The sequence below is a fragment of the Mus caroli genome, unplaced genomic scaffold, assembly GCF_978045245.1.
Source record: "Mus caroli unplaced genomic scaffold, Mus_caroli_1 scaffold_13, whole genome shotgun sequence".
Classification (NCBI taxonomy): Eukaryota; Metazoa; Chordata; class Mammalia; order Rodentia; family Muridae; genus Mus; species Mus caroli.
The window spans coordinates 90,770,974-90,791,451 of NW_028227268.1; the positions used below are offsets into that span (position 1 = coordinate 90,770,974).

Below are 20,478 nucleotides of genomic sequence, written 5' to 3' on the forward strand. Positions count from 1 at the left end.
AAAAGAAAAAAAAAAAAAAGATTAGGTTTTGTAACTGTTATTGGTGGTTCTGGAAAAAAATAATTTGACATGTATGTCATAAAAAATTCTGTGTCCAAAAGGTGCTTGGTGCTGTTTTTGATGGGTCTGGTGTCTGTTTACATTCGAGATCATTTAAATACAGCCATTACACAGTTGATAAATGTTTTAAAATAAATGGTTATCTATTTCTTAACTGTCTTTCAAATTAGAAATTGTAATTATAAGAGTATCAGAGGCTGGCTCTGTGTGTTTTATTATTTTTGTTGGTCTCCATCACAGATGGAATTTTTCACTGGTAATTCCTCAGAACTAAATCCATTCATAGGGAATTCAGAGCAGTGAAAATACATTTCACGCCTTAGAGTAAGAAATGGTGACAATAAAAAGGAGCCGAGGGATCTTGGAAGAAGGCTAGCCCAGCTCAGTTCTCCACTGGTGTTGGGGTTTGCACAGGCTGGCTCACTATAACCTGCACCACATAGTCCTTGGGGATCTTCAGCTCCTCCAGCTTCATCTTATCAGTGAGAGGCCTGCCAGAGAAGAACCATCGCTGGCTGCCTGGCTCCACACCCTCTGTGGCATGTAAGCGCCTCTTCATGTGAAACACTGTGTCTGTGCTGCGGACCACAAGCTTGAGGTCTTTGCCTGTGGAGAGCCGCAGACGGAGCTGAGATTCGTGTCCAGAATTGGGAGGTGGCTCAGGAATATCAAGAGTCTCTATGTCACTCTTTTCCTCTATCATGTTGATTGGTGGTGCCAGGCAATAGACTGGCAGCTGGTACCGGTTCCCCAGCTCATCGTAGCACTCTGTCAGTGCACCTGCAGAGAGAGGGGACAGGGACAGTTTCAGTGAGTGTGCTTCTTTCTACTCAGTGCTGTCACCTTATCACTCTCATCAGAGACTGACAGGTGTGCTGCTAGGGAATCAGAGCAGGAAAGCAAGAGAAAAGCTCTAATAGGACTCTGGCAGACATGGAGCCCTGCCAGTTTATCACAGTGGATCCTTACTCTCTCCCTGCAAATAGAAGAAAACCCCTTGTGCTTCCAGCAGTGCGAACAAAAGAAACCAAATGCAGGACTGTGCATCAGGTGCAGCTACACATGTATCGACATTAAAAGAATCGTAAAAAAATACTATGAATACCCCCATGCCTACAAATTTGATCCACTAGATGAAACAATTCTCTGAAAAACATTGTCTGACAAAGCTTACAAATGTAGAGGCAATCTGAGTAGGCCTGATCTACAGAAACGGATTCAGTACCTAATAATTTTTTAAAACAGAAAGCAGCCAGGCGTGGTGGCGCACGCCTTTAATCCCAGCACTCAGGAGGCAGAGGCAAGTGGATTTCTGAGTTTGAGGCCAGCCTGGTCTACAAAGCAAGTTTCAGGACAGCCAGGGCTATACAGAGAAACCCTGTCTCAAAAAACCAAAAAAAAAAAAAAAAAAAAAAAAAGAAGAGACACTTCCTAATGCATTCTATGAAGTCTATGAAGTATTACCTCAATGCTAAAGGTACAAAACAACACAACACAAAAAACCTCTAAAGGCTAATATCTCAAGAAAAGACCGAAATATCTTCAACAAAATATGAGGTAAGTCAAATACAACACTAAAAAAAAAATTACATAACCACTCCCAAGTCAAAATTTATTCTAAGTACTCAAGACTGGCTCAATCTTTAGATATTTGCTAATTCATAGCATTAGGTTAAGCAAAAAAAGTATCATTTAATCATATAAGATGAGAAAAAAAACCACTTGGCAAAATCTAGTACTTCTTGATAAAAACTCTCAGCAATACTACACCTCTTAGCTTCATAACAGTTTTAGGGGGCTGGAGAGATGGCTTAGTGGTTAAGAGCATTGACTGCTCTTCCAGAGGTTCTGAGTTCAATTCCCAGCAACCACAGCAGCCATGGTGGTGGCTTACAACCATCTGTAATGGGATCTGATGCCCTCTTCTGGTGTGTCTGAAGACAGCGACAATGTACCTACATAAAATAAGTCTTCAAAAAAGTTAAAAGAATCCTGTAACACTAAACTTAAAGGTTAAATTTCTCATTAAGATTAGGAACCAGGCTAATGCAAGAAAGATTAGGAAGGAAAGAACAGAAGTGTCTTTACTGGTAGCTGTCTAGGCCAGTGGTTCTCAACCTTCCTAATGCTGTGACCTTTAATCCAGTTTCTCATGTTGTTGTGACCCCCCAAACAATAAAATAATTTTTGTTGCTTCTTCAGATTTTGCTACTGTTATGAATTGTAATGTATCTGATATCAGGATATTTGATATGTGTCCCCAAAGGGGTCTTGACCTAGAGGTCTATGCAGAAAATCTGAAGAATCAACAAAATGATCTCAGATCCAATGAGCATTCACATTAAGGTTAATCTATAAAGCTGGCTGCCCCACATGCAGCAGCAAACAATGGTGTCTGAAACTACAAGACCATGTACATTAGCACACCCAAAGCGGGACATTAAGATATAAACCTTAACAAATGTTTAAGACCTGAGCAGATAATGGAGGACTTGTAGTACCCAAGATGGTATGGAACGGGGCATGGAAGCTCATACTGTAACCCCAGCACTTGGAAGGGTGAATTATGAAGAGAACAATAATTTGAGGCTAGTCTATATACAGAGATAATCTAGGCTATCTCAAAAACAAAACAAAACCAAAAATCTAAAAATACCAATGTTTGATTGTATACAAGAAACAGAGGGAATGGAGCACATAAAAGACAGTGTTCCAACAAAAGGTGTTGGGTTAATGAGCCACAAAAAAATAATTTCAATATAGAAGTTACCCTTGTCACAAAATTAATTTAAAACACTACAGGTGGACAAATGGCTCAGTGACTAAAGACACTTGCCACCAAGCCTGACAGCCTGAATTCAATCACTAGAACCTACATGGTAGAAAGAAAACTCCTCCTGCAACTTGCCCTGTGATCCCCACATGCACACCACGGCACACACGTGCCTGCCCTACCACAGGAAAAAAAAAAAATACAGACTGAGATGTAAAATACAAAGGTACAAACTAATAAAAGCAAAAGAAAAAAATCTAAATGTTGTTGCCTTGGCAATGACCTGCACAATATACCATCAAATGTACAATCAATCCATAAGCTGATTTTCATCAGAATTAGAAAATCTAGGCTCCTCTAGAGATAGCCAAGAAAATAAAAAGACATTCATAAACAAGAAAAATTTCAAGATATATTAGAAGACTGTTACACAAACATACATAGAACCAGGTGGTGGTAGTACACATCTTTAATCCTAGCACTCCAAGGGCAAACGCAGGTGAATTTCTGTGAGTTCAAGGCCATTCTGGTCTACAGAGTTCCAGGACAGCCAGGGATACACAGAGACATTCTGTCTTGAAAAAACAAAAGAGCTCTCAAAACTCAGTAATAGAAAACAAGACTTTGGGGGCTGGAGAGATGGCTCATTGGTTAAGAGCACCGACTGCTCTTCTGAAGGTCCAGAGTTAAAATCCCGGTAACCACATGGTGGCTCACAACCATCCGTAACGAGATCTGATGCCCTCTTCTGGTGCGTCTGAAGACAGCTACAGTGTACTTAGAATAATAAATCTTTAAAAAAAAAAAAGAAAACAAGACTTTTAGGAAGTGGGCTGAAAGCCAGCCACAGTGAAGATACACTGTAATTCCTACACCTAGAATTAAGCTTCAGGCCAGCCTAGGCATACAGTGAAACCTTGTTTCAAAACAACAAATACAAACAGAAAAGCCTAGAAAACTAAGAATTCAAATACCTTGATAAAACTCTTCACAAAGATGATGAGGTGGAAGACAGATGGATGAAATGATGTGGAACACCACACCACTATTAAAGTAACCGTACAACAATGGTCTCAGTTCAGAGTTCTGACAGTACCAAGGCTGGGGCTGGGGAGTGGAGCACTAACAAGTTCCCTTCACAGCTACCTGGGAGGACAGCTTGCCCCCAACCTGTGCTCCCTTTCCTCTCTCAACAGAACCCTTCTTTATTATTACCACTAACAACAACAACAACAAATCACATTCCTTCTTTTCCAACTTTTCTCAGATCCTCTCTGGCAACGTTTCTTCTAAGACGGGGTCTCACTATGTAGTCTGGTTGATCTCAAACTCACTATATATAGCCAAGACTGGGCTCAAAATTGTAAGCTCCTCTTGGCTCTACCACCCAAGTGCTGGAATTCTAGGTATACACCACCACATTCAGCCTTTAGTCTGACAACTTCTTACTAGATGATCTGAAGTTCCAAAGGAAGTAAAAACTTGAGTCTACTCTACATGGAAGCAAGTTAAGTCGTCCTTTAGTGTATGAGTGGATAAATTGTAGAATGCACAATGGATTTTATTCTGTACTATAAAGAAAATGAAGAAATGTAGGAAACAGTACTTAATACTGAAAGGAGCCAGTCTGAAGGGGAACACTGCCATGAATCAAAGTATCTGCCACTCTGGAAAAGGCAAAAATAGTAAGATACTTAAAAAAAAAAATCAGTGGTTGCCAGGTGACAGGTTGGAGGAAAGAATAGATAGGTGAAACACAGAGGGTCTAAGACAGTAGAGCCGCTCTGTATGGTACACATATCTACTGGCAAACAGATGTCATTATAAATTTTTGCAAACCCAGAGTGTATAGCACTGCTGGTGAGATGGCTCAGCGGTTAACTGCTGTTCCTCCAGAGGTCCTGAGTTCAATTCCCACCAACCACATGGTGGCTCCCAACTAACCATAATGAGATCTGATGCCCTCTTCTGGTGTAACTCAAGAGAGCAACATACATAAAATAAATCTTAAAAAAAAAAAAAAAGGGCGGCAGGGGGAGGGGGTGTACTTGCTGTTCTTTCAGAGAACCCAAGTTCAGTTCTCAGCACCTGCAGCACCAGGAGAGCTGTTGTGTTCTGACCTCCTTGGGCACTAGGTGTATATATGGTGCACAGACATACATGCAGGCAACACCCATACAAACAAAATAAATTCAGACTCATATCTCAAAGACCTATACTAATTAAAGAAGCAGAAAGGGACAAGTTTAGAAAGAGTAACCACCAGTCTGCAAGACCCCCAATATACACATTTTTACAGCATCAGCATGCATGTCACTTTCTGTGTGAGTTAAGATAATTGGAAAAGTTAAATAACAGAGTTCTGATAAACACTTGTATATCCCAAAGAATAAAGAATTTTAGCATACTTCAATAAATTATGGTGCAATTTAGGCATTAAAAAGTCTATTTCTAAATGAAAAAAAAAAAAACAGTGCACATCTCAGGGGAAAAAAAAGCTATTTACTTAAACACTTTGGAAGATGGAAATGTTTACCCAAAATCCATGTTGCTATCACTGGATGTCAGTGAAAAGTAGTTACCCAACCATAGACAGTATATCCAAGTTTCTTGCCTCTTAGCAGGGTAATTAAAATAGAATTATATCATTCCCTCTTTTCCATCCTTTCCATATCCCCCTTAAATTATGACCTCTTTTATTATTGTTATATATACAGATATAAATGCATTAAATATATAATTAAACCTATTGAGTTCCTTTAGTGTTGTATGTGTATGACTTTAAGGCTGATCACATTCTATTATATAACCAACTGGTAACCCTCCCAACCCCATGAGAGCAGGCCCTGCCCCTCACTGGCTACAGCATTGGGTGAGCTAGCTGGGGCTGTGCTGGAGAGTTTGCCCTGGTGGTGTGGGTAACTCAGCTACTATTCAGGCCCAGATACTGGGCTTTGGATCATCCCAAAACATCTACCCCATCTATGAACTGGAGCGAGTTAAGGGGCTGTCTTGCAGACTAAATTGTGCTGCAGGATCTCCATGACACAGAGCAACAACAGGATATCCGAGAGGAGACCCAGTGAGGATCCGGTACTGACAACGATTCAATGTAATGAGTATCTACAAATAAAGGCATTCGGACAAAAGGGTACATTATGTGACACATTACAGCTTCCAAGAGGAGATTTTTTCACTTTGGTTTTTGTTGTAGTTGTCACTGTTATTGTTATTTTATTGGGGGGGGGAGTTGCAAGGGCAGAGGGAAGATATGAAGGGACAGAGAGATGAGTGGGATTGGGATACATAATATGAAATTCACAAAGAACCAATAAAAAGTTAAAAAAAATGATAATCAATTAGGGGGTACCTCCCTGGGGAAGACTAATTCTCTGTCAGCAATCAGACACATGTATGGGGTGGGGCATTTGGAGACCCTCCCTCCTTCAATATGTCCACTTGTGCTGTCGGTTGCTCAGGTCTTAGGCAGCCAAATTCAATCTATACACTTAAACACAAAAGCAAACACTTCAGAATGCTTACCAATCCTAGCCCTAAGTATGTTATATATGCAACTATATACCTAAACACACACACATTTATATACAAAAACATTTACTACTCAAAACTATAGCAGAAAAGTCTATGTAAGTCTACATATTTTACAGATGGGAAAATTGTTAATGAAATAAGTTTTGTTACATAGCTAGTAAGTAACAATGAAATAACCATTAATCAGATTCCTGAATAAATGTGCAACATAAAGATAAGAGCACACAGCTTATTATGTTAATAAGATGGTTAAATGGAAGAAATGAATGGACTTAGAGAAAGGTGTAAGGCATGACAAATAAGATGCTAGCATGCTGTACAGCCTAATAACAAGACAGTATTTACCAGCAAGTCAATCCCTAGCAGTGAAAGATGCAGCCCCACAGCACTCCAAAGGAAGTGTGCCCACTCAGAGAAGCTTACATGCTGAAAGGCTGCAAACAGTGGCAGAACAAACTTAGTACTGTCACTGTCCTGTCTACGATAACTGGAAGGCAAAGGCAGGTGGATCTCTGAATTCGAGGCAACCCTGGTCTACCTGATGTTGGACTATGTACAACAGCCAGGGCTGTTATATACTCTGTCTCAAAAATTGACTACAACATCGAAAACAACACAAAATAAGAAAAACAGAGCAATGGAAGATGGAAAGGTTTGCTTTAAGACACCTAGGGAGTACTGGGGATATGGCTCAGTTGATGAAGTACCTGTGTCACAAGCAAGCACAAGTACCTGAGTCCATGTAAAAGGCTGGGCTGACTATGCAAATCAGTGCAGAGGTCACTCAAAAATCTACAAACAGACTTACTGTATGGCCCAGTTAGACGATTCATTCCTGGTATATATCCAAAGGACCCTGTTGTCTACTCCAGAAATATACCTGCTCGTTCATGTTCAACATTGCTCTATTCTCAAGAGCTGGGTCTGGAAACAGCTTAGGTGTTTATCAGCTGATGAATGGATAATTCATGTGGACCCCAGTATCAAATCTTTAGCTGTGTGTTTGACTTAGAGCATCTGTAGAATCCAGGAAACTAGAAGGGACCATTGGTGGGCATCCAACACAGACAGACCTTGGGTTTCTGCCTACACACACTGGCATATACACATGCACATCTGTTTTCACAGAAAGCCATAGTGTTTATGCACAGGAGGAAGGAACTTTTCCAAAAGCTGGCCATTGTGGGGATTTCCCCCCTTGGTAAAATCACACGCAGTCTTGGCTACATAAGGAACTCACAGAAGGTTTCAATCACTACCCCCTGGCACTGAAGCTCAGCTTGTCTAGCAATGCCTCCCTATTTCCAAAGTTCTAGGCAGGCTTGTTTACACTATTATATACTATCCTCTCACAAACCCACTGTAGGACCTATCAGAGACAAGCAGCTATCAGGATAAGTTCCTGCCAGAAAGGGCATCATCCCACCAAAGGCTCTCCTGATGGGCAGAAGGCTGCCAAGTCATCAGTTTGCTGTGATTTCTTACATACTTTTCTGAAAGTGTTTTTATTTATCTATATTTTATCTAGATGATTAGCTTAGATATTCTATTTCCCTTGGTTAACTGTTTTCTCTGGATATTTTCTTTTCCTTTATATTTTTAAAGATTTATTTATTTATCTTATGTATGTGAGTAGACTGCAGCTATACAGATGATTGTGAACTTTCATGTTGATGGTGGGAATTTGAATTTTTTTTAAAATTTTTTATTAGGTATTTTCCTCGTTTACATTTCCAATGCTATCCCAAAAGTCCCCCATACCCACCCACCCCCACTCCCCTACCCACCCACTCCCCCTTTTGGCCCTGGCGTTCCCCTGTACTGGGGCATATAAAGTTTGCAAGTCCAATGGGCCTCTCTTTCCAGTGATGGCCGACTAGGCCATCTTTTGATACATAAGCAGCTAGAGATAAGAGCTCCGGGGTACTGGTTAGTTCATATTGTTGTTCCACCTATAGGGTTGCAGTTCCCTTTAGCTCCTTGGGTACTTTTTCTAGCTCCTCCATTGGGGGCCCTATGATCCATCCAATAGCTGACTGTGAGCATCCACTTCTGTGTTTGCTAGGCCCCGGCATAGTCTCACAAGAGACAGCTATATCTGGGTCCTTTCAGCAAAATCTTGCTAGTGTATGCAATGGTGTCAGCGTTTGGAAGCTGATTATGGGATGGATCCCTGGATATGGCAATCACTAGATGGTCCATCCTTTCGTCACAGCTCCAAATTTTGTCTCTGTAACTCCTTCCATGGATGTTTTGTTCCCATTTCTAAGAAGGGGCTAAGTGTCCACATTTTGGTCTTCGTTCTTCTTGAGTTTCATGCGTTTAGCAAATTGTATCTTATATCTTGGGTATCCTAAGTTTCTGGGGTAATATCCACTTATCAGTGAGTACATATTGTGTGAGTTCCTTTGTGATTGGGTTACCTCACTCAGGATGATGCCTGGGAATTTGAATTTTTTAGGACCTATTTGCTCCAGTCAATCCTGCTCACTCCAGTCAACTCCACTCGTTCAGTCTCTGCTTGTTCAGTCTAATGATTTATTATGATACATAAGCACACTGTAGCTGACTTCAGACACACCAAAAGAGGGTGTCAGATCTCATTATGGGTGGTTGTGAGCTACCATGTGGTTGCTGGGATTTGAACTCAGGACCTTTGGAAGGGCAGTCAGTGCTCTTACCCACTGAGCCATCTCACCAGCCCCTCTGGCTACTTTCAATTAGGCTTCAACATATTTCACTAGAGCCAGGCATGGTGGTTTACCCCTGTACTACTATCCCTTGGGAAGTAGAGGCAGGAAGACAAGGAAAGGCCAGCCTCAGTTATATGTTGTGTTTAAAGCCTGTCTGGATTATGTAAGACTGTCTCAAAAGGACCAAAACAACAAACAAACAAACAAACAAACAAACAAACCTGCCTACAGAAATTTGTAAAGATAAAAAATTAAACTGGTTGCCAAATACTAAAAGTAGCTTAATTGCATGCTATTACTGTTTACTGTTCCAAGCAGTCCTTGAAGTTGAAAACCAACCTTGTAAACGCCTTTCTGAGCATGCCTTTATGCTCTCTGTAGGAACATGACTCAAGGCTAAGACTTTTACCAGAGGCAGACTCACATGACTATATTCAAAAGTTAAAAACCAGTATCTTCCAATCAGAAGAATGCTAGGCAGGTAAAAAGCACACACTAGGCTGACAACCTGAACAACCTCACAGCTGAAGGAAATAACCAACTCCTAAAAGGTGTCCTTTGACTCCACATGCATTATCTCTCTCTCTCTCTCTCACACACACACACACACACACACCATACCCCAGATAATAAATAAAAAAGCACTATGTAAAGACAAGAGTCTTGATCATGATTATAGTTTCATAGTATATACATAACAAAGTGAATCTTTACATACCTGTTGAATGTTAATGTTTGAAAATGTAAATATTTATATCATACCAGTAATATGAAAAACTATCTTCCTGAAGTAAACAAGGCAACATCTCAGAACTCTAAAATCAAGAGTTTTATCCATATCTTCACCATTAACTTCTCTGTTCTAATGGACTCAGGAGGTTGAAAATTTACTTCTTTTAAATTTATTTATTTATTTTTATACATGCATTAGTGTTTTGCCTGTATTTATGCGTGTGAGGGAGTTACAGACAGTTGTGAGCTGTCAAGTATGTGCTGGGAATTGAACCTAGGTCCTTTGGAAGAGCAGCTGGTGCACTCAATCACTGAGCCATTTCTCCAGTGCCCAGGAATTATAACCATGGCTTCCTATGTCAAAGGGAGGCCTCAACAGTTAAGTGTAGTGGACACACTTAAAAAGATGACTACAACCACCAGAGAATTCAAGTAAGAAGAGGAAATAGTGAAGCTCAGGTCACAGAGGATCCTGAAGGGTACCAAGGATGAAGTAGTGAAATCTGAGGGACAGGGTCTCTGCTCATACCCAAGTTTGCATGTAGAGCCTAATTTGGGGCATGCTGATTATCTTCACAAGGATTATAGTACCTACTTTTTTTTTTAGAATAAAGTTGTTGTAAAGTTCACTATGCTAAACATAGTGAAATTGCCTAATACACATAAAGGTCCTTGGAAAATGCTCAATAATGTTGCTTTTCTCCCATGGGTTTTAAATTTTTAAATTATACACTTGAGGGAGTATTTCTCAAGCAGCAATGTAATATATGAATCAGTTTTATAAAGTTTCAGCCTTTTGCCTCATCCTGCATGGGCTTCTCTACAAGTGAATCATAATATCAAAAGGCCATCAACTACCATCTAAGCAGCCCTTGGGAGCAGTCTTCAGTACTGTAGGGCTGCTAAAAAACTAGATTCTCTCCCTGGAAAGACCATGTTGGGGACTGAGCCAGCCTGGCTGCCGCTAGGCCTAACAGCTTTGTTGTCCACTAGCCCAGTCAGCAGGACGGTGGCAACCAAAGGAACCAGGCTTAACTTCTCTCCTGGCAAGCAGAGGTCAAAGGCTTAGGTAAATACCTATCACTTAAGTCACCTGACAGTCAAACTAGTATTAAACATTGTGTAACGCTATGTTGAATTTCTACAAGGGATATTTAATCTCTAGTTCCAGGGTTTCATTTCCTTAAGTGGGCAGAGGAGCAGGTCAGAAGCACTTGCATCTGGTGTCTACTGAAAACCCAGAAGGCCTTATAGAAGTGGAAGCTGATACAGCTGTTCCCTTGGAATGTGAGAAACCCTGCTTCCTCCCCACCCTCACCCCACCCCCGAACAATAAGGAAAGAAGGTTTTCTTCAGAGACAGCCTCCTGGATCAGGAACAACCTCCCACCACAGCTATTTTCAGACTTTATCACTCTAATTCAAGAAAAAGCATGACGGCAGCAGAGGAGCAGACACATTCACAGTTTGTAACATTCCGCCACCTTTGTCTCTTAGAGGACAGAAAGAAGAAATGATGTCATTTATGATTAATCAGTCATCAGGCTCCTTATTAAGGATGGTTTCATTTCTAAACACTTCAACAGTCAAGGAAAAATCATCTATGTAAAAGTAACTATCTGTATTATAGTTATTCCTTCATTCCTTAGGACTTTTAAAGCAACCTGGATTTTTGAGGATACATTCTTGCTATGTGGCCCAGGCTGGCCTCCAACAAGTGATCCTCTTGCTTTAGACTCTCAAGTGTCAGGATTACAGGCATGAACCATATGGGGTTCTTTCCCATTTCTTGAAGTTTTTGGATTTTTTTTTTTTGCTCTATTTTTAGTTTTAAAAAAATGCTGAGTGTGTGTATAGTCAGATGACAACTTGTGAAGACAGTTCTTGTCTTCCACATTGTTTTAAGGCAGTCTCTTGTTTCTACTGTTTCAAAGAATACTTCTGGCTAGATGCGTGCCTACATCTATCTTTAACATGGGTCCCAGGGATCAAACTCAGGTCATCAGGCTTGTTTACCAAATGTTTTATACCTTGGAACTCTGCTTGCTCATTTATTTGTATTTATGTATGTATGTATGTATGTATGTATGTATGTATGTATGTATATATGTATGTATTTATTTATTTGGTGGGGGGGGGCAGGCAGTGGTGGTGTGAGTCTTTAATCCTGGAAAAAGCAGGTGGGTCTCTGTGAGTTCCACAACAGCTACAGAGAGAGACCCTGTCTCAAACTTTTCTGGGGAGAAGGAGAGGAGGAGTGAATGGGAAGGGAGGTAATAGGGAGAGACTGGGAAGAAAGGAGGGAGAAACTTAGTCAATAAAAATCAATTAGTCGATATTTTATTTATTCCTGATTTTTTGTGTATGAATGTGTTGCCTATATGTATGCCTATGTGCCACTTGTTTGCAGTGTTCACAGATGCCAGAAGAGGGTATTGGATCCCCTGACCCGAAATTACAGATGTTGACAGCCGCATGCAGGTACTGAGAACTGAACCAGAGTCCTCTGGAAGAGCAGCCAGTGCTCTTAACCACTGAACTCCACGGACTGCTTTTCTATATGACACAGGGTCTCCCCTATTTTGTAGCCTTGGCTAGCCTGGATCACTAGGCTGACCAGGCTGACCTTGAACTCAAAGATTCACCTGCCTCTACCTTGTGAGTGATGGGATCAAAAGTGTGCACCACCAAAGTCAGCATCCTGGCCTGTTTTTTTAATAGCCTTCAGAGACACCTTAGAAAAACAGAAAGGCCTATCTATGCAAATGTATTTCCTGTCCACTTGTATATTAAGAAAATGTACTGTTTCTCTTAAGTATTGGTAAAAGTCTACCATTTTAAAGTATTTTAGGAAATATGCAAGGTACTAAAAGTATCAGACATAAGCCAGGCAGCAGTGGTGCACGCCTTTAATCCCAGCACTTGGGAGGCAGACGCAGGCGGATTTCTGAGTTTGAGGCCAGCCTGGTCTACAAAGTGAGTTCCAGGACAGCCAGGGCTACACAGAGAAACCCTGTCTCGGAAAAAAAAAAGAAAGAAAAAGAAAAAGAAAATCACACATGGAAGAAACATCAAAGAAGACTTGTATAATCACTTTATAAACTCACAGATTTGAAATTGTATATTGGGTGTGAATCAAAGGTACTTTTGTTACTTTTTAGATTTGAGTCAAATCTCAGTTCCATGATTTATAACCTAGAAAAGATATGATCTTCTCTGTTTCAGTTTTCTCCTGAATAAAATGGGGATTGCTACTAATTTTTTTTTCAGATAAGAGAGTTGACATACATACACACACCCATTACAACTAACTTTTTTTTTTAAAATAGGTGTATTTTTAGAATTTTTACATGATGGCAAAATACCAAACCATGAGAAAAAAGGAACAAACTCTTGAAGAAATTTAAGATAATTAAAAAAAAAATGTTGTAAAAGCTATGGGGAAAAGGCTCTTTACAGACAGGAGGCTAGGTGGATACAGCCAGGTCAGAATCTGTAAGTCAAGGTTGGTGCATGAAATTTACCTGTTAGTACCAGAGTCCAGTGTAAGAAAAAAAAAAAAAAAAAAAAAGAACTCAACAGCTCCAGTGTTTAATTTACTAAGTGCTTTTGGTAGGTCAAGTACTATCATAAATGACTCATAAGAGATTCACCCAACCAGACCCATGTGGACCACAGATGACAAAGAGAAATGAAGGTCACAGAAATGATTTGCTTAAAGCTACATAGCTTTAATCACTACAGGAGAAGCACAAGTGATGTCACAACCTACCACTGAGCAGGTCTAAATAAAAACATCCAATTAAGTAGCTGAATTGTAACTGATGGCTAATTAGGGATATATGACAGAGCTTAATTGACAGGCCCACTCAAGAGATATTATTGATAAGCTTTAGAAAAAAATAGAGACACATTCAAGGATATCAATGACAAAACCTTATTGCCAACAAGTCTGTGATAATTCATTTGAGAGGAATGCTCAGACATCACCATGGTTCTTCCATGCTTATGCAGAATATGTTTTTCTCTCACACACTCTCTCCCCCTCCTTCCCTTTCTTTCTTTTAGTTTTCAATACAAGGTTTCTCTGTGTAGCCCTGGCTATTCTGGAACTTGCTCTGTAGACCGGGCTGGCCTCAAACTCAAGAGATCCATTCACTTCTGCCTCCCAAGTTCTAAGATTAAAGACATGACATGCTGCTTGATGGGGCTGCCAGGAAAAATCATTATTGTCATTGTTTTGGGATTTTGAGACAGGGTCTGTTTATGCAGGCCTTGCTCTACTAGGCTAGCTAAGTAGACCAACCAAGCTGGCTTTGAACTCAAAGAGATCCACCTATCTCTGCCTCCTGAGTGCTGAGATTAAAGGCATGCATCACTATACCTGGCACAGCAACATTATTTTTCTTGACAGTTCATGTAGATGGAGTAGAAATCAGACTTATTTAATAGAGATTTGAGTCTATACTTAATAGGATATACATAGGGTGTCTATACATGAAACAGATACTTTATCTTTATAAACTTAAAAGCATTTTAAAACACACTTGTTACATTTATTTAATATAATTACTGTGTGTATGCTATAGTGCACATATGGACATCATAGGTTAACTTGAGGGAGTTGGTTCTCTTTCCTTCTACTGTGCTGGTTCCTGGGATTAAACTCACATGTTGGGCTGGAGAGATGGCTCATCAGGTTAAGAGCACTATCTGCTTTTCCAGAGGTACTGAGTTCAATTCCCAGCAACCACATGGTGGCTCACAACCACCTCTTCTGGTGTGTCTAAAGACAGCTACAGTGTACTCACATACATTTAAAAAAAAATATATATATACATACATACATACATATATATACCTCACATGTCATCAGACTTAATGGTAAACACTGCTGAGCTATCTGGTTGATCTCTGTTCCCATGAGCTTTTAAATTAAGCCACAATTTGGAGATCATAATTAGCTACAGATAACTATATTACATATAAAATAAGGAATTCAGAGTTCCAGGATTCTAGATTAAAACAACCACAATAGATTCAGTTTGGGAAAAGGGATGTAAGCTTCAGAAAGAACTGAGTAGTACAACTTCGTGAAAGAAGAACCTGTATTCTCTAATGGGGTAGCTGAAGGGGCAGATGGAAACCATGTGACCATCTCCTCCTCTACAAGCATGGAGGAGGTAAAGGATTTAAGCACTAGCCTAAAAACTGAAATTAAACGAGCATCCTGAAATGGTGCTCAAATAATTCAAATTCAATAAATGTTGGGGATATAAGCCTGTGCTAAAGAGTTCTCATAATAAATAACAGACAGTCATAAAACAAGGAATGCTTCTTAGAAGCACAACTAATTAGACTATAATGGGGATTTGGAAATTTGGCAAGGCTTATGAGTAAAACATCCTGTATTGGACAAAGAGTCAAAGAACATTCTGCAGATGATTAAATTACTAAAGCACTGCCCCTCTACAAATAAAATAAAAAAGACCTTGGGAAAAACAATGGTGGCATAATAATGAACAAAGGACAATGGTACCTGTAGGTGTTTGTCCCTTACATAAGTCTGAAGAAACAACCCAGAAAGCTATTAACTTGAAAAGCTTAAGAGAAAACCACAAATACGTAAGTCAAAAGAACAAAGAGTTCACACATAAAGTACACACATAAAGCTAGCACCTAAATCTCAGCATAACAGCAAACATTTAACGTTTGAGTCAATGAGGCCATAACAGAGCATGTGTACTATTTAGAGTATGTCTAGCATCTATGTGTCCCTGGATACATATACATTATGATTCTTAGTCACACTTCTAAATCAAGAAAGATTTCTTGTATGGCTCAGACTAGAGTCATAGAAAACAATCTTTAAAAACTTTGAAGTTGGGGGTGAAAAGATGGCAGATAAAAGTTGCTGTTCTTCTAGGACATGGGTCTGTTTCCCAGCATCCAAATGACAAAAATAACCATGCATAGAAAATAAAAGCACATTTAAAAGAAAAGATTTTATTTTTATATATGTCTGCCTAACATATATAAATAACTCTGTATGTATGTTTACATGTATGCAATGTGTGTGTATGTCTGTGTATATATATGTGTGTGTGCCACATAAATGTAGTGCCTGCAGAAGCCAGAGAGGGAATCAGATTTCCCTGGACCTGGAGTCAGACACTTGCGAGACACCAAGGGGAACTGAACCCAGATCTCCTAGTAGAGCAGCAAACACTGAGTCATCTCTTCTATATGCTCCCCACCCCAAATATTAATCTTCAAAAATGAACTTCAACTCTGACAGGGAAGTAGTTAAGGCAGTGGTGGCAGCAGCAGCTACCACCAGGTGGGGATGTACACTGCAAGAGAGAAGCAGAGTGGGAGCTTGTCTCTAGAGAGAACTAAGTCACATAGAAAGTAGAAAATACCCATTTAGCAAATGTTCTCTTTTCTGAGATTAAGAAACATAAAAATGAACCAAGACACAAACTACCACCAGCTTAAAGATATAAAAAGAAGCTGGGCGTGGTTGCGTACACCTTTGATCCCAGCACTCGGGAGGCAGAGGCAGGTGGATTTCTGAGTTCGAGGCCAGCCAGGGCTATACAGAGAAACCCTGTCTTGAAAAACCAAAAAAAAAAAAAGATAAAAAAAGAGAGAAAAGCTATTTTTCTTAACTACAATAAAAAAATGGGGGGGGGGGCTGGAGAGATGGTTCAGTGGTTAAGAGCACTGGCTGCTCTACCAGAGGACCTGAGTTGAAGTCCCAGCACACACATGGCAGCTCTCAACTGTCTTTAACTCCTGTCGCAGGGGATCTGACACCCTCACATAGACATACATGCAGTCAAATTACAAATGTACACAAAATAAAAATAAATAAATTTTTAAAAAATTGAGTAATGTAAAAAAAAAAAAGTCTCTCTCCAGGTGGTCCTCTGCTATGCCCCTCTGTCATCAGGACACCAAACCTACCGTGTGGTAGTGTTATGTTTGCACCGTCAATGATTGCCTGTGCCAGTTCATGATCATTGCTTTCAAAAGCATGTGCAGCAGCCTTCAAGGCATCCCAGATCTCTTTCCGGCCTTCAAAAGCTGGTGCAGTGTCCCAGAATTCATCCCTCTTGCTGCGCAGTTGTCCATCTGTCATGGGATAGTCACTTTTCCATTTTGGTTTCTCCCTTTTCAAAGGCTGGTTACGACCTAGAGCAACTAAAAAGAGAAAATACTAACATCAATATTCACACACACACTCCCTATTCTTTGTTAAAAGAAAAAAAAAGGTTAATAAAAAATGAGGGGGCTGGAGAGATAGTTCAGTGGTTAAGAGTACTGGCTCATATGCTCATATTCCTGTTTCAGATTCTTTTACCATAATTACAGCTAGAGCTTTGCCTTTTTGCTGATTTCTGGCTAAAATTCTATTTACTAATCTAGAGAAAATGGAGATAGCTAGCTGTAAAAGTTTCTTTTCTACATTTTTTTCTTCCTTGAGACAGGGTTTCATACTGTAGTCCTGGCTGGCTTCCAACTCCTCGCAGTCCTTCTGTTTTAGTCTCCCAAGTGCTAGGATTATAGGCATGAGCCACTGCACCAGGATGCATAATTTTCAGTAAATCAATAGCTCTTTTCCCATCAGTATATTTCCAAAGGATGATTAAAAATAATTATGGGCTGGGTGGTGATGGTGTACACCTTTAATCCCAGCACTCAGGAGGCAGGCAAGTGGATCTCTGAGTCTGAGGATAGCCAAGAGTTACATAGAGAAACTACCTCGAAAACCCCAAAACTAATTAATTAATTAATAATCAATCAATCACAGGAAGCTAGGGAGATGGCTTAGTCAGTAAAATGCCTGGGTTACCAGCAGGAGACAGAGATAGGCAGATTTCTGGAGCTCACTGGCCAGCCAGTCTGGACAAAGACGCAAACTTCACATTTAGTGAGAGAACCCGTAAAAGAAAGAAAGAAAGAAAGAAAGAAAGAAAGAAAGAAAGAAAGAAAGAAAGAAAGAAAGAAAGTAACACACACAGAATAAACTGTGGGTTCGGAACATAGCTTAATTGGTGAAGTGCTTGCTCTGCAAGCATGAGGACCCAAATTTAATCCCCATGTATGACCCACATAAAATAAAAGTCTGACTGTGGGTGGCACATTTGTAATCCCAGACAGATCTGGGGAGGTAGAGACAAGCAAATAAGTCCTTGGAGTTCACTGCCACCTAGCCTAGTCTACTTGCTGAGTTCCAAACTAATGAGGGACCTATGATAACAAACAAGATGATGGCTCCTGAGGCTGACCTCTGGTCTCAAGCACACATATTAACCCCGCCTCATAAACAAGCATACATCCAAGCAGTTGGATCTCTGAGTTCATGGCCAGCCTGGTCTACACAGCAGTGTTCCAGGATATCAAGGCCTACAAAGAGAGATCCTGTCTCAAAAAAAACAAAAAACAAAAAAACAAAAAAACAACGCTGGGCGTGGTGGCCCACGCCTTTAATCCCAGCACTTAGGAGGCAGAGGCAGGCGGATTTCTGAGTTCGAGGCCAGCCTGGTCTACAAAGTGAGTTCCAGGACAGCCAGGGCTACACAGAGAAACCCTGTCTCGAAAAACCAAAACAAACAAACAAACAAACAAAACTAGCACCACCACCACCACCACCAAAGTAACTATAACAAGTGCACCACCCTGGTAAAAGATGCGTACAATGGGTAATTATGAACAACCCCAGAAAAAGAATATGGGGATTTTCCAGACAAAAGTTCTTTTTTGCTCATTAAAGCATGCACACACACACATGCACATATGCCAGCAGCCAGCAGCCAAAAAGAGTAAGTATTTCATCAAATTAACAAGGTCAAAATACGAGTGGCAGATGCAGTAACAGAGACACATGTAGAGTAAATGGTGTGAAATAGTTTGAATATTAGGATCTTTGGACATATAGAGCCAAGGAATTAGAACTGAACAAATCTAAAAAGGCAAAAAGCTGCTTTTCAGTGTTCAAGGGAAACAAACCAGAGCACCAAATCCAGGAAGGTAACTACTAGAGGAAAGCTTCCTCCAGCTCAGAGAGCTCAGAACATCATCCTCTGAAACTCAAACAAAAGCAACTTTGTAAAGAGTTGGTACAAAGGGATGAAATTCTTCTCTCTCTCTCTCTCTCTCTCTCTCTCTCTCTCTCTCTTTCTCCTCCCCTCCCCCCTCACAGGAATCAAACAGGTAAGGCAGAGGTGGTGGATCTCTGAGTTCCAGGACAGCCTGGTCTACAGAGCTAGTTCCAGGACAGCCAAGGCTACACAGAGAAACTGTCTTGAAAAAACAAAAAATAAAAAAGAAGAAACTTCTGTACTGGAATAGATGAAGAATTTGAAAGAACAGCAATGCGGTATTTTAGTGCCAATCCAAGAAGAGGAAAAAGGCAGAGATCACTCCCTTTGGCACAGGCCTTAGAAAATGCTACACAGCAACGTGTTAGAACAAGTCTCAGGCAACCCCTGCACCCAGGCACTTTCATAGCCTACATGATCACTGATCTGTTTTGTATGGGTCATACTGACTTATAGCCATTCCTGCCTATGGGCCTGTAGTTTACACAGTGTCAGGCATAAGAAAGCTTAATAGACATAAGTAAAAAGAAAATTAAACCCTGATGAAAGGATAAAAACTGTGAGGAAAGAGTAGGTGGGTAACAAATGACAGCGAAGGTGGGAAGCAGAGAAGTATGCATCAAAACTCATTGTTCCATGTTTAATTGAACAAAGAATATCTATTTTTAAAAATCTAAAATGGTTCTAAAGCATGCATAAAGTTAATGATGCCCTTACTGGCCTGGGCTATGCCTAATACAAATAAAATGACTCTAACCCCTGGGAAATCTCACCCCTTCCCAGGCTACATTCCTATATGACAGGGCTAACTAATATGGTAAAGTATATTTGGTTTGACACCTGAATTGAAATAAATTTTTCTTACTAAGTCTGACCATTGCTCTCAAGGCCAACCATAACTGGTCTCTCTAGTCTCTCCCACAAAAAGATTTTGCCACATGATGATGTTTTGGCCTTCTAACTTGTAATGCAAAGCAGGCAAGTCTAAAAGGATGGGTATAACAGAGTAGAAAACCTATCCACTTAGTAGCATAGCTGGAAACAAAAATCCAAGTCTCCTTATGTAATTAACCTATGAGGGTTAATTCCAATGTGAACAATTCAATCTGTACTAATGGCTTTCCTCTACATTTGGCAAATAATACTACAAAGTAAAGCTAAAAGCACCACTCAAAAAAGTGTCCAAACTATGTCCAATAACCACAATCTGCCCACCAGTTCTACCACAGTGAAATGTACATGTAAATTTCATTTTCTGATGTGTTATCCTCTACATGAGCATATATGCTCAACACTCAGTTTACTGAGTGAAAAGCAGGGCTCCTCTTCTCTCTCCCTCCCCTCCCTTTCCTCTCTCCCTCCCCTCCCCTCCCCTCTTCTCACCTCAAGGAAGCAGACTCAGTGTGGCATCTACTTGGATAATGCATCAGGTGGACCTGAGCAGTTCAAGTCTTTCACCTATTTTAAATATTCTAAACATGTCACTTACTGTAGTTTCTCGTGTCACTGTGAGAGATTCAACAAAAACTCTACAACCTCACTACCTAATATAAGCAAATAAA

The 20,478-nt window shown here is 40.2% G+C and overlaps 1 protein-coding gene across 1 annotated transcript in view; it reads right to left on the bottom strand.

The window, feature by feature from the left end:
- Positions 1-5: 5 nt before the first annotated feature.
- Ubtd2 (ubiquitin domain containing 2) overlaps positions 6-20,478 on the bottom strand; it is a 65,139-nt gene continuing 44,666 nt past the window's right edge. The window contains exons 2-3 of the mRNA XM_021177798.2: positions 16,779-17,015; positions 6-840 (exon numbers count right to left, since the gene is read on the bottom strand). Of these exons, the coding sequence (XP_021033457.1) occupies positions 443-840; positions 16,779-17,015 (635 nt within the window). The 3' untranslated portion in view covers positions 6-442. The remainder of the gene's footprint in view (positions 841-16,778; positions 17,016-20,478) is intronic.